General features: G+C 37.1%; 1 protein-coding gene across 1 annotated transcript in view; it reads right to left on the reverse strand.

Moving 5' to 3' along the window:
• Positions 1-16,161, reverse strand: part of LOC139745185 (WD repeat-containing and planar cell polarity effector protein fritz homolog) — a 75,611-nt gene that overhangs the window by 5,525 nt on the left and 53,925 nt on the right. The window contains exons 20-22 of the mRNA XM_071655595.1: positions 3,574-3,679; positions 904-1,084; positions 22-126 (exon numbers count right to left, since the gene is read on the reverse strand). Coding sequence (XP_071511696.1) covers positions 22-126; positions 904-1,084; positions 3,574-3,679 — 392 coding nt within the window. The remainder of the gene's footprint in view (positions 1-21; positions 127-903; positions 1,085-3,573; positions 3,680-16,161) is intronic.

Genomic DNA, 16,161 nt, shown 5'->3' on the forward strand with positions numbered 1-16,161 from the left:
CGTTTAGGAGGACGCACTTACCCGTGACGATACGCTTCATCGATACGTTCTTCAGCTCTGTGCCAGGCCTCGACATCCAACCGCGATTTTCGAACCCTGGTAGCAGCACGTCCGTCCTCTGCACTCCTGTGCAGTGAAGTCATATTGCCAGTGTGTGTGTGTGTGTGTGTGTGTGTGTGTGTGTGAGCGTAAACAAGAGTGCAGATAAGCAAATGTTGCAATTAGCAAGATGAAGGTAACAGAAGGAGAGGCGTTTAGATTTGAGACATATTGCTGGCAGTAGCACTTGAATTTGCTGGTGTAGCAAACCAGCATCCAAATGTCTTTCTTTGGGGATTAGATGGCAAGATATGCATGTATGACTCAATGTAAAGGGCATTCTAAACTGCATATCCATCTCCCCCCCCCCCCCCCCTGCCAAAAAAAAAAAAAAAAAACGAAAATTAAATGACCTCTACTCTTAATCATAAAACCCTGTGTTTAGACCAAAATAGTAAACAAGTTGTCACCAATTCTTTTTTTTTTTCTCTCACTTCGTATATTTGCTTCTGAAACACAGAAGCATTGCCACTGCATCTTTATTGACCTGTTTTAAGGCAAATTTCAGATTTAAAAGAAAATAAGTCATAAATCATCTAAGAAAACAACCCAACCAAATATTGCAAAGCTGGATTTCCCTTCATAATCTTGTAAAGTAGCCTAAAAGCAAGGATCTTGTGTAAAAAATGTGCCTCTAACTAGCGACTGAACAAGCAGGGGCATATTTGACGTCATGTCCAGTAGTATTCAGTATGACACGATTCAGAGAGAGGGTCCTTTTCTGTTACTTATTCATCTTTTTTAAAATATAAACAACTGGGGGAATTATTCCACAAGAGAGCCTGTAAAGTTTAACTGACATACTTATTTCTTGCCGGTAATCTGCCTCTGGGACTCTCTGAGCTCAAAAGAGGAGCAGGCTGGTAATCTGTTTGTAGCACCGAGGCAGCACCCCGGCCCCCTCCCTCTCGTTTTTCCTCCAGACTGGAGTATGATCCATCCGTGACAACATCGTCACTGAGCGAATCTTCAGAGTCGTAATTATCTACACGCATAACAAGGCAAAACACAATGAACAGAAGATAGTCAATAAATCAAGTCTGACACTTTTTTGTGAAGTCACATGACTACCAATCTTGACATCTACAATTTGCAAACATGTACATCATCAGATACATGTAGCCTATGGTCATTCTATAGGCTTTGAAACTGCATAAACAATATGCATGAGATTTATTACTTTGTTAAAAGGGATGGTACAGTTTCGTTTGAGATGGGGCAACAGGTTTCCAACGTTTTTTGATGATAATATTTGAGATGATGAGAAACCTATTACGAAATATGAAAGAGCATATAATTCTAACAGGAATTCACAGTTTATTTATAGCTTTTTATTAGAATTGCTTTGTTTTGCTTTGTTTTCAGATACCTAAGCAATTTCAAAACAGATATTAATCAAATGAACTTTATATTCCTCTTAGAATTGTATGCTCTTTAACATTTCATCAAGTGGTCTTTAAGTAACTTTCAAAGAATTAAAGGCTGAATCCTCACCTCAACCAATACTATACAGTCCCTTTGAGTTTGAGAGAGCAAAGAGGAACTGATTGGTGGTGGCTCCATCAGACTCACATAAGAAATTTTCGTGGAAGTGATTTTTGTGCCCAACCAGGAAAGAAAATTTTCGCTCATTTTTAATTTTGCAGAATCCAAAAATAAAATAGTATAACATATAAGAAAACAAAAGACGTGTGTGCTTTAATTTCGCTCAAGTTCCATGTTGCGCTAAATGCGCAAAAATTTCCACTCCATGAAAATTTCAAGTTTCATAGTACAGTTATGCAAATTAAAAGAGATGATCTCATCATATCATAATTCTCCCATAGGTTTGTACATGTGTTATTGGTCAATGATTTGCATGAAGCAAAAGGCTAGATTATTGGGCTAAGAAAGTAACCATAAGACTGAAGTCGCTTGATGTGAAGAATACAATGTATTTTTTTTTTTTTTCACATGACAAGTAGAAATTGAATGAAGATTTAAATACAGGCCAACGAGAAACTTGTGGAAATGACGATATCTTGGTTTCCTCAAATATGCATGTGGTTGCGCTGATATCATTATTCTGAGAAAATGGACTGCACTTTGAAGGAGACCTCCACCTGATTTTCACACATTTAAATAACTAAAAATTGGTTATACGGGATAGAGGTTCAAAATTTATAGTGATTGGAATGAGGGATAAGAATGTTCTAACAAATCACAATGAACAAGGCCAATGACATGGTAGTTTCACCATGAGAATGCATGAGTGGGGGCTCGAGGAAGCAGAAAAAAAAAAGAAGAAAGGATGCATACATTCTACACAGGTGAATTCGTTGAGCAAGCAGTATTGTAATGGAATTACATTCCTACATTTGGGAAATACATGAGACTCCTATGTCATCATCCTTATTCAGAGTGTAATCTGTTTTGGGTTTTACAATGTCTCAAGGCTTCTCTGCTAGGGACCACAATAAATTCCACAAATCTATACATGGAGTGTATGTACTACACAATGTGAAATTATGACAACCATCTGGACTTCCCCTTTAAGAGAAATCATGGTATCAAATAACCCAGACAAAAATCTCATTTCCAACAATACAAGAAAGTGACAGAAAAGAAAAGATCTTAGTCCAACCACACAAATTCTATCCAATACTAATTCTTCCAGGCACTCTGGGGCATAATGCGATATTGGAAATAGTTGATTTGAATTGAATTGAAATGAACAGCAGTTACCAACCAACAAGAGACAATCAAACTCAATAAAATCACTTCACTTTGCAGTTTAACAGAGAATGAGAGTCAGCATTTATGTGAGTAATTATGTCAATATTTGATTCCTTACCAACTCATATTACCAATGGACATCTCTAGCTCATGTTCAGCTCAAAACGACATTTTCAGCAAAGTTCAATAACCTTTGAACTTGGGATTTAGTTTTTCACCCAAGTTATACCTGCAAAGCAGATGCAACTTCATTTCCCTTCTTAATATCAAATTATATTAGCATTAGACATTCTGAACTAAAAGCACAGCTGGAACAATTACAATATTGGCCATGGTGCAGTGACCTTTTGGTTTGACCCTATACTTTTATCATTTCATAAGAACATGAATCCAATTAGCATTACAGAGTGCATCCTTAAAACAAATTACTGAAGTTGAAGGTATCAACTAAAAATGGCATTTGTAGCCAAAGTCCATTGATCTTTGATCTCAAGGGTGTTATTGTCCCCCCCCCCCCCCCCCAAAAAAAAAAAAGTGTATCCATAGCTATTGTAACATGCATGTACAAGTTGTTCCCCCTCCCTTACCACAAAAAAAAATAATAATAAAAAGATACATGGAAGTTTTCCATCCTATTTCATCATACAAACAACATTCTGATAAGTGCAGGCATGAGAATTATCATAAACAAATTAAATGCTTACTGATTGCAAAACCTTGAGCGAGAATATTTTAAAACAGCACAGCAGTTTGACATACCTGTCCCAGATGTGGAGGGTAGTTCCAGTTCAATTTCTTCTGCTTTTTGCTTGGCAACTGTTGCTAGGGCCATTTCTCCCTTATCAATGGCCAGATGGTGAATGTCCTATCAAGAAAATAACAGGAGAACAAGAAATTATGCTCAGATGGAAGGGAAGGGGGCACAAAATATTAGTGACAAAAACTTGCTTGCTGTGTGCACACTAATGAGCAATTACCCAATAAATAACGGCCTTGTTCAATGCATAAAACACACTGTGTTTAGTGGCCACCCATCTATAATGACCATGGCCCCAATATTTATCTCCCTTCGTGCCTTGGGTAGCCACTTCAGACAGGTCTGACGGTATTAATATCTTCAAACAAGGCAAGTGCCAAATTGTGTCTCGCCCATTCGCGTAGAAGAAATTAATGTTAATCTAATTCCCGGAAATTCATTGACCTGCCTATGACCTTTGACCTAGTGGTGACCTTCAACTCCCCAAGGGACATTTACCATCCAAGTTTGGTCCTAAATGGACAAAGGGATAAAAAGTTAAGAGCCATAATTGAAATGCTCCATAAAAACTAAACATTGGGCCCTACAAGTTTGTTGACCCCTGTCTGTGACCTTTGAACTTGTGGTGACCCATAATAGAAACACACCATAAAGACTTAACATTGGGCTCTAAAAGTTTGTTGACCCATGCTTGTGACCACTGACCTTGTGGTGACCATCCACTCCCCGAGGGACATTTACCATCCAAGTTAAATCACAAATGGAGTTATGGATCAAAAGTTATGACCCATAATAGAAACGTGCCATAAAAACTTAACATTGGGCCCTAAAGTTCATTGACCCCTGCCTGTGAGCCTTGACCTTGAGGTGACCTTCATATATTATAAAATGTGAAACTTTGTATGACCCCTCTTCCCTCGAAGTTTGATTGCAATTGAAGCCCAGAGTAAAGAGTTATTGAAGTTTTCGTAGCGTTACGGACAGACGCGGACGGACGCCGCAGGCGATCCCTTAGTCTCCCCTCACCTCCGGTGGGCTTGACAAAAAACAACAACAAACAAAAAAAAAAACCCTATCCTGAAAACATCATAAGAATTTATATAATGTTTCAAGTAATGAAGTTTCAGATGAAGACAAACAAACAAATAAAGAGCAGGAAGGACAGCATTACTTTTGCCAGAGAGCAACCCCTGAAACAAACTGTCAAGAACTACTTTATCTTTCTGCTACACTGATATCTGCACACAGCACCATTCGTCTGCTCTCTATATGGGACAAGATGCATTAACCAGCCATGTCTCTGACTCATTTCTCTGATTTGGTGCTACACAGTATTTCTCTCTCTCTCTCTCTCTTTTCTTGGGGGAGGGGGTTGTTTGTTTATTTGTTGTTGTTGTTGTTTAAAGTTGTGGCTACTGCTTATCTTTTTTCAAGGTTTCACTTCAGAAAATTGCCAGGAATTACTTAATATCTTTCTGCTCAATTTATATCTGCACACAGCAACATATGCGTGGTCTATACTTGATCGGAACAAGATGCATTAACCAATCAAGTCCCAGACACAACATTTCTCTGTGGTTTGGTGCTGTAAGAGCATTCTTTTTTTACGTAGTGGTCACCACTTTTCATTGTCAAGGTTTCATTAGACAGTGTCCAAAATTTTCTTTCATTTGGGTACTTTGTTGTTTACAAAATTGTTTCAGCGGTACACAACTTTCAAAGGCCTATTATCTGCACATTTCCTAACATAATGCTTACATTGTCAGTACTTTGGGCCTTAGGGGCATCGCTTGAGGTCCTGCTTCTTTGGTCTGCATGAGGGATTTGTCACACATGTCAACATTTTGGAACAACTTTAATTCATCACACATCCCTGAGGATGATCTGACTGCCAAACATTCCAAAAAGCCCTGCTTGTTCATACAGTTCTGTTTTGCTTTGGGTTTTTTCGAAAGGGAGGTCAAAATTTTCATGTCATCACGTGAAACTCCGAAGAAAAAAAATAATCAACCACTTCCCTAACACGCTGGGTTTTTTGTTTTGTTTTGTTTTGTTTTTGTTTCTTTTAAGGGGGTGAAGTACTCTGTCAGACCATAACTGTCACTGTAAATTAGCACTCTTTATCTCTAGACAGTATGCGATTACTTTGTTTAACACGCGTTCACGGCAAGTTTGAGCATGACTATTGTCTTGCATTTGCTCTATCTTCAGAGTTATGAAAGTTGCAGAGGGTATGCTTGGAAGATTTGCATTTAAGGTTATAGTGATGTAATTCCAAACTTGACCCTAAGTATTTCATCGTTGAGCCACATAAGGTTAGATCAAATTTTGGGTGGCTACTAGTAGGCAATACAGTTTTTTCAAGAGGGGATGGGGGGTGGTCTTTGTATGAGGGTAGCAGAGATCAGCCTTGCAAAAGTGCTGTGAACTCAGTGCAGGTGCCATATCTGGGATTCACGGATCTGCAAAATATCTCACTAAAATGATCCAACCTGTTGAGGGTGCAAGCAAGCATGAACAATTCTTTCAACCTTGTCATTACCTTCATATTTTAAGATTCATTGGAGATCATACGTACACCACACTAGCGAGCTATTCTACAGTCGCTTGTGATGTAAGCCTCAATATTAAAATCCATGTGCAGATACACTTTTTAAAACTTTGGGACTTCACAGACAGTGTGTCAACTTGATTTCCCATTGGATCACGCCTGACTCCCATTACACCTGGATGGCCCCACAGGTGCACAAACAGGTTGCGTTTAGCATTTGCTTTTGTCAAAAACAACTTCTATTCTTTATCTAATAACACAAAGGTGTCTGATGAAGACCCTATGATACTCTGGGACCCCTGCAGGTCTGGTGCCCTGCATACTTCTAAGTAGTTTTTAAGAACTATTCAACACTATGTCCATGCTGGTCATCACTGCTGGTTTACTGCAAAACAACAACATTTTGAAGAGAAGCATTCATTTTTTTTCTTCTCGATTTCACCCCAGAGAGATATTTCAAGATTTGTGTGTAGATCAACAGGAGATTAATGGGGCCTTCACATCATCATCTCACCTCAACTGTAATGTAATGAAGATGCTACGAACATCACAAGTTTCTTGAAAACATGTATGACGTGTCACAAATTTCATCTTGTTTAAGGTCTAATTTCTATGAGACCTTTGCCATTCTGTTTATTTGATTTTACTCTATTTCAAGTTGACTATAAACTTAAACATCAGAATAATAATATGGTTTGCTTCATCCAGGCCAGCCTCTTCAGTGTTGCCACTACTCTATTAAAGGGCCCTGCCATTATTACTACCCCAGCATTGCCAGACTGTACCCATTTATACACCTGGGTCAAGAGGGACATATATATAGTGGGTAAAAACATCTTGTCTGAGGACATAGGCATTTGACAGGATTCAACTCGGGACCTCTGATATCAAAGTCTTATCCACTATGCCACAGTGTCTCCCACTCAAGTGAAATCACACTTAATTCTTGTTTTTCACCTTTTACACAGCATAATTCATTATCAGAGACTCAAGCTGATCAACAAGCACTACGCACATCAGAAGAGGTTAGTCCAAGCAATTCTGCATCGCGAGCATATTTAGCTACTTCATAAATCCTTCTTTTGAGAAACGTTTTCAGCTATTACAAAGAGATTACATCAATCGCTTTCAAGAGCAAAATATGGCTTGACACACGTTATTCATGATATTGCATACTCTCATACAGATATTGCTGGAAAATAACCTCCAATGCTTTCAAGCTTGTCTGTCAACATATGCTGGAGACAGGTTTCTTAAAATGGATTATTCTATTTAGTCTCTAAATAATTATTCATGAATCTCCCAGACTGTCATTATTTCAGATTGTTATGAGACTTTTTTTTTTCTTGTTTAAGAACTAATACAGATTTGACTGATTAGGGTCTTGTTTTATCGAAAGATATGATTGATTGCAAATTCCCTTACCACACAAGCTGCCATAGACTTATGATAGAAATCAACTACTGTGTATATAGTCAATTATAACTCTTCATAAAACTGGGCCCTGAGTGCTTTTTCAAGTTAGAATACGAACAACAATTATTTTGCAAGAAAATTGTCTTCAGTAGCATACAAGGTATGAAGGATAGATGACAAATATGTAATTTTGTGTATATGGTGTATATCTTATATGAGTTGAACCCCAATCAGGCTGGGCCTTTTTGGCTATGCTTCTATACGTGTGTGTGATCAGATTTCATCAGCACTTCATGTACACGAAAACAAGATATGATGCAGCATTTGCAATGCAGATTCCGGCGGCAAGGCGGCAGCTAGCAAAGCAATCTCATTTCTTTGGAAGTAGAACAGATATTGTTCTACACCCAGTCTGTTGGCCGTTTTCCCGTTTCCCACAGCAATCTACTTACCATTACTTTCCAAAGAATAGGTATCCCCTCTTTTCCTTATGCTTTCCCATTTTCCTGATGCTCTCCCAAAGTTTACCTGGAATGCCCCCCATCCCAAGAGACTTTATTCAAATTGCTCATTTCCTTGAGAGCTTTTTCTACCTCTTGAGCTCAGTGGGGGAGGTTCTTTCACCACCTGGTCATGGTCTGCATGATGACCAGTGAGTTCTTCCAATATCTACTATTTCTTTGTCCTTACAAAGTTTGGCACAGTATCAGGGTGTTCAGATGAAACTAGAAATGTCGCTATGGCAACTGGTATGCCTCCGCCATAATGCATGATTCTCCTAATAGGTCTAGATAGTACATGTGGACAACGTGTGATTACATTTTCACAAAATTGGCAAGATATTAAAATGACAAGTTTGTCACAAATGTGTTGAATGTTCACCTTCCTTGACCTAGGTTTAATTGGATGAATAGGAGAGCATGTATTTGGGATTTAAGGATTTTAACTTGACTTTGATCCATTCATACATTTATGCATTGAGTAATTTTCAAGGTATGGAGAAAAAGTGCAATTTCTGTATTGAATAGTAAATTGTTACAATTTTCATCTGGCCTTTGACCCTAAAATTCATAAGATAATCACTGTCAGGCAGAACATGCATAAATGTGTAGTCCATTTCAAGATAACTTGAGCCACTTCCAAGATATGGAGGAAAAAATTAGTTCAGCACTTTCACTTGAGCTTTGACCTTTTGACCTTTGAGGCAAAAACAAACGAAAAAAAAAACCCTTTCCAGAGAATCTCTATTCGGTTATACATGCATACACCAAGTGTAAAAAAAAAAAATCCTGCTGGCATTGCATAAACATGAGGGAAATAGTAAAATTTTGAAGTGTTGCCCTTGACCTTTGACCTTTGACCCCATGAACCCTAAATTCTCTAGATAATCACTGCCAGTCAGTACTGTATATGTTCCATGAAGATACCTTTAACAATTTCAAAGGTACAGAGAAAAAAGGTAAAGATTTGATATCTCTACTTGACCTTTTGACCTTTGACCTCATGACCCAAACTTTCACCAGAGAATCTTAATTGGGTAATACATGCATACACTAAGTTTCAAGAAAATATCTTCAGGCATTGCATAGATATGGTGGAAATAGTGAAATTTATCGTATTTGACCTTGACCTTTTGACCTTTGAACTTGAGCATGTGCACCCAAAAGTTGATAGGCACAACTTCACCCCCTAATACACATACATGCCAAGTTTCATTAGGATACCTCAAAAGGTTTTGATAGTTACCCTATCCACAAAATTCATTACGGACGGACGGAAGGACGGACGGACAACCCAAAAACATAATGCCTCCGGCACCACTTCGTGGTGGAGGCATAAAAAAAAAAATTACATCAGAATGGTATAGCTATGCCAAAACGGTATAGCTATACGATGAATCTATACGTCTGAACAGTGATTAACGAAATGACATATGTGACCCTGCACCTCAAAACAAACAAAAAGTCGCCAGACATGAATTTTTAGTTAAGACCATATTCTGAAAGAGCAGACTTTAAGCTTTAAAATGATGTATAACTCAAATCAAATGGACTCTCCTAACCTATCTAAATATTGGAAAGAACGCACGAACTCAGGAAAAGTGTGAACTGAGAAAAGAGGCTCTGAAGTACAGTGTCTATTCAAGCGCTTAAGCTTTACCAAACAGTGCTGGCTGTGCGATGAATGGGACAAAAAACAGGAAGTAAACCACCAGAGTAACAACAATGAAGAGATTATCAGATTAAACTGAAATTAAGCATGCCTCATTAACACATTCTGTCCATAATTAATGCCAACTTTCAAAGCAGTAGCAGTATCTTTTCAAAAGTTATTAGAGTTGAAAGTGAAGAAATCGGACATGGTTTTCTGAAATGAAAAGGGGATTCTAAAGACACACCTAATCACACTATTCTACCAAAAATGTTCGATATAAACTGCTAAAAAACACACTTTCCTGCCCGTTTTATGATACCAAATTTTAGCATAATGTAAAAGAAGACCCGCTCTTTCAGAAAATATGAAAAAGTCAAGATCGGCTAGGTTGACCCATTTCATTTATTTTCAGTCCTCATGCAAAATGAGTGTGTGCGACTTTATGTTCGTTTTGAGGTGCATGGTCACATATAATGAAACGACGTACAGCGAAATGACGGTCAGAGCATCGATTCGAACTAGAACTCGATAATGAATCAGCATTCCATCGTGTCCATTGTACGTCTGAACGTATGACAACCATAGAACGGTATAACTTGGCGGGGTTTAATGGGAGCAAGCAAGAAAAGTGACCTTGTACCTGTCACTCATGACCATGCATAACAATAGCATGCGCAGCTTGAGAAACTGCACATCGATACGACATTTTGCCGGAATGGTCTAAATTAGCGTCTGAACGGTTGAAATTAGCGTCTGAACGGTCTGTCGGCTATACGATGATTCTTTTATATGTCTTTTCTTTATCGAGTTTTGGTATAAACTGGCGTCTGAACAGGGGGTATTATTTATCCAAAGAGGTTTAAGAGTTGGAGTTCGAACTGGCTGTAATTATTTAAAGCGTTGTCAGTTCTTTATTGATGAACAACAGGATTCCACACGTCCATTTGTGGCTTTGATGCCACCGTCTTGCTGAGCTATCTGAAGATTCATTTTGAATGTGAACATAATGTTGGCTATATTGTGCTTGTTTATTTATATATTGAATAAAATGAAATCTCACTTAGTGATAAAGCATACAAAACAAAAGTCAATCCCATCCAGAAATTTGTGCAAAAGTGTAAATCAGAGCTGCATCATGTGAAAGTGTTCAAAATTGTACCATCCTGGACAGCCGGTTAATCTAATTAACAAAACTATTGTATGTGTTTCTTGTTTTCAAAATGATAGTTTGCCTATCCACATGTGAAAGACAATATCCATCCACTTCATGCATGTAATACATACGGTAGGCATGAACAGGGCCGAGCATATGTGGATGTGCTCTGTGCCTCAGGTGTACAGGTTTTATCAATTCCTACGCTTTACTGTAACTTTAGGCACTGTTTACCATTGGGAGCAGTGATTTAAATAATGTTCGAGTTATTACATTTGATGCATATGTGTTGATCAGTTGTATCACGAATGGTCCTACCATACAAAAATTTTGCAATAAAGCCTAAAATGTATAAAGGAGATATCACTATTTTATTTCACTAAACCATAACTGTAGACAGTTTAGTCTAGAAACAATTTTAAATATAACTTATTATAACTACATTTTGTATATCTAACAATATTTAACATTGATTATATTGTTTAACTTTTTCACACTGGGTCTTTGTTTTATCTGCAAACGGTAAATAATGCCTTTAAGAGAAAAACATGTGGCTCTGCTCCCATAATCTGCATTTCACAAGATCTTGATCTTCCATAGAAATCAAGGACAATACATCTCTGTGTAAGTACTAGTAGACCTTTTTTTTTTAAGATTCTAAAAGATTCATGTTGGAAGCTAAGTATGTGTAATGCGCACTTATCTTGTATCTTACAAGTACGAATTGCATTTGTTTGTTTTCAATAAAGATGATTAGTGTGAAATATTTCAAATTCTTGAACATATATTTCATTATCAGAAATATTGGCATAGAATCAGAGTGACTTACAGTTTGCTCTTTGTGTCTGCTGTTTTCTGCATCCACCCATATTCAGTCTTCAAGACGCAAAGCAGATATTGATTTTGTGCTGTCTAACCACACATTCTTTTTTTTTTTTTTTTGGGGGGGGGGGGTCGGAATAAGTAATGAGCATGTAATCTTCTTCACAGTAAAGTGGGATACAGGAAAAGTGATGTACATGTATTATTCAAAAGGGTTTCTCCCTTGGCACCTCTTCGTAATTTGATGACATAAATGGTATCCCGGGGTACCAAATGAAAATCAGCCATTTTGTTGAATTATTTTTTTTTTTAAAGGTTGTACCCTGGGTTGCCAAAAGGTGGAAATTATTTTGGTGCTGCAGCTAGCGGCGCTAGCCACTACACTGCAGTGCCCTGAAGCACACGCTATTGCTAGCACAGCGTGCCATGCATGCATCGTTTAACATGCAGTGGCATGGGATCACGGAGTGACTAGTACACGCACACACAGTGCATGCATTTCTCTACGGCTGTCCTCGAGTGGACGTGAGGTGGCGCTACCTACACAACCCTGGGGTAACGCGTGATGCATCATTTAAGGGCTTGGGGTGGTATTCTGAAAATCTTCCTAAGTTTCTTCCTAAGTTTCTTCCTAAATCAGAAACTTAGGAAGTGCCTAGGAAAGACAGAATTGGTATTCTGAAATTTCTTCCTAGGCACTTCTTAATGCAAATTAGGCCATCCTTATCCCCGCCCACATCCTTTCTTAAGCCAATACAAAATGCCGTATCATATTTAAGGAACCAACCAATGACAATCGCATATTACTATGATGTAGGGTAAAATACACGAGTGCGCGGCATGTCTCCTTTCTCACGCTCATTTCGCGCAATGACTGACAAGTGCGCCTATCACGATGCTTGCAGTTTGCTATTCTTAACAACGTACTTAGGACAGGGGTGGAGCTTTCCTAAATATTTTCCTAAAATTCTTTCCTAAGTGCATTCTAGAATACCAACTTCTTCCTAAGTCAGAAATTTGCATATTCTCGCCCCCTTCCTAAGTTTCTTCCTGAGTCTACTTAGGAAGATTTTCAGAATACCACTTAGGAAAAAATCCTGACTTAGGAAGAAATTTCTTCCTAGGAATGATTTCAGAATACCTCCCCTGGTCATCAATCACCGCATAACATGCTTTCCTTCTTACAACATCAAATGAATGCTAAAAATGTATGAAGCTAATCATCATTTTTGGACTTTTATTTTCAAAAGCCTGAAGGTGATATATGGTTGGCATAAAATTGTTCTTATCTATATTATGCTGTGACATAATGGATAGTTTTGTAGCAGTTCTGAGATTTAAAGGAAGCTTCTCACTGAGTGGCAAATGTTTGTGATGTGAATTTTGGGTTTCATGGGGGTTCGTAAACAGTTGCAATCAAATTCGTGAACAGTTGCAATCAAATTCGCAAACATTTGCAATAAAACTAAAAAACAGTTGCAATCAAATTCATAAACATTTGCTATAAAACTCAAAAACAGTTGCAATCAAATTTGCAAACAGTTTTGACTGTCACACAGTTTTTCTTGTTGCAAAGAAATTCTAAACTCATTCAAACTTTCTTTGCAACAAGTTGCCGACAAGATGTACAGTTTGTGACCAAAAAAGAAAAAGAAAAAAAGATTTGATTGCAACTGTTTACAATCCCTGACGAAACGTAAGATTTGCCAAATTCGCGAGCATTCACAGCTCATTGAGATACTCTCTTAAATCACCTCCAAAGGTATTGGCAGTCTTTAATAGCAGTATTGACAATCAGAGATTGAGGCTTCGATCTAGTCTTGTATCCAAACTGTAGTTCAGTGGTATCTTAACCTCTTCTATAGTTCAGTGGTATCTTAACCACTTCTAAAGTAACTTTTCTCACCTAACCTGTATCAACTTTTAAACTGGATTCTCCTGAATCAATTCTCATAGCTGTTTCCTTAAAACCTTCAATTATATGTACAATTACAAGTAAACTACAGTTAATGCCCTCTATTTATAAAGCAACTGCTTGGCCATCCCTGTATAATCTGCTCAAGATTTCAATGCATATAAAATCAATCTGCAAGCTTACATCATACTGTGAAGCTGTGCAATAATCTAGGCGTGGCAGGAAGATTGCAAGAAGACTCAAGTGATGCAGGAGCTCTCTAAAAAGTTGACCTGCTTAAAGGATGAGTAAAAGAGTGAACTTCTTCAGATGCAGAATACAGAAAGTATACAGCGCAACTACTTAGTTTCCATTTTTGCTCACTGACAACACGTTATGCATTTCTTCGGACATGTTTGATGAGGTATGGTACCCTTTCAAATATAGTGTTTCAGGATCATTTTGCAGATTCTTGACTAATTTGCATTTTTTCCCCTTTTTTCTTTCATATTGGAAATTAGTGTATTATTGATTTCTTTGATTTCACTGCATTTGTTCAATTATTTCAAAGAATATGATGATTATCATACTGTGGATTTATGTTCACTTTTGTTTAAGTACAGGTACATGTTCCATAATTCATGTACGATTTTCATGGAAAATGCAGATATAAAATAAAATTGAACAAACTGTACTAATGAAGCTTTTTAAAGAAAAATATATGCCCCTGTGGTCCTTACTTGGACTGCAAGGTTGTTCTTTGTATATTCTTATGTATGTACATGTACATTCTATACCTTTTTTTAAAAAAAGGTTTGAGCTCTCTCTGTTGCAATGTGTGTACTATTAAAAGATCTCCTCGTGTAAATTCTTTTTTTATGTGATAAACAGTTGTATGTACATGTACTACTACTAAAAACATCCTTTAACCTTTAGCAAAGGGACAGTACAGTATTGGTGGAGATGAGAATTGGGCTTTTAACATTTTGCAAGATACCAAGAAAACACTTATGATGTAGTACAGAGCATACCATTTTAAGAGGAATTCAAAGTTTATTTGATGAAAATCGGGTTTGGAATGACTGGAACATCCAAAAACAAAGTAAAACAAAGTGATCGTAATAAAGTGTAGGTCCCACACTTTATTAAAATCACCAATTTTCATCAAATAAATGCTGAATTGCTCATAGAATTATATTCTCTTTCATACTTCATAAGAGGTTTCTCATTATCTCACCAGAAAATGTTAGAAACCTGAAATTAGGTCTCAACGAAAACTATACGAGCCCTTTAAAAGGCCGGGGGGAGGGGGGGGGGGGGGAGCAAAATAATTTTACACAGATTTTTTTTTTTTGCCACTGCAAGCTTCAATAATCTGAGGTTTCAAGCTTCTTAATGTGACTTTCATCACTGAATGTCATCGGGACGAGAGATGATTATCTGGCTTTGTGTTCTGAACCTATAATGCTGACATTCAGTTCGGCTCCAAAATTGTCCTATTTGCATTTATCCTGGCTGATATGATATTCTTCAAGAATTTCTTCTTCAGGCTATATGCGAATAAGTGCCAAACATGCATAAAGTACAAAAGAAATTCATAATTCCACAAAATACACAATCAATACAAACTGATCCTGTAAATTTGCTTGTGACTATTTCAAGACAATTGAGTTTATCAAATATACGATGCAAATCTTGCTGCTTCTCTATAGCAATCTCAAACTCCCCCGCTGTAAGATGGATCCAAAAGACTTCTTTGTATAGGATCCGGTTCTATTTAAATCTGGATCTAACTTTTTGCTCAGTTGCAGCTTGTCCTTTTCAATGTTTCTGTATTCAAATATCCATCATATATATATATTTTTTTTTTCATTTCATTTCATTTATTTCCATCACTCAACAAGGATAAAAACACATACATATATAACATACAAATCAAAACAACATTACCACAAGGTATTGATACATGCACTATACAAATCAGCACAAAGTACACATTTGTACATAACTGTAATGATGAAAAATGGAATGCACATGAGAAAGCCTTTAAATGGCTTGTGAGACTGTACATACCTAATTGTGTAAAGAAACAGATTTGAACTGAAAAAACAAAAAAATAAACACATAGATATATACATATATATATATATATATATATAATTATAAATATATATATGGTGATAAGCACAATTAGGGTGTGCAATCATGATTTTCTCATTTTAAAAAATTGTAACTTCTAAAAGAATGCACCAACTGACTTCAAAATTCACATGCAGCATGCTGAGATATCAATAATCACATGTGATAATACAATAGTTAATTCCTTCTCATTTACTGTTGATTATTAAAGATTAATTACCCAAAAGTCCCCCCAAACCCATGTAATGCATTAAAAAAAACATTTTACAACTTACGTAAAAATCAAGATTTGAGGACAGAATTTTAGGTCTATCCCTTTGTGTTTGGTATCAAATTAATGGATTTTTTCCTGGTATTGCTTGCATGCAATAAAAAACAGTGGTCCTTTCTGCTGGAGAAAGTTATGAGGTCTGAAATCCCGTCATGGTAGGAGTGAAATGCTGGCTTATTTTTGTGACATT

The sequence above is a fragment of the Diadema antillarum genome, unplaced genomic scaffold, assembly GCF_040938485.1.
Source record: "Diadema antillarum isolate AM-2024a unplaced genomic scaffold, OU_Dant_1.0 scf00000036, whole genome shotgun sequence".
Taxonomy (NCBI): domain Eukaryota; kingdom Metazoa; phylum Echinodermata; class Echinoidea; order Diadematoida; family Diadematidae; genus Diadema; species Diadema antillarum.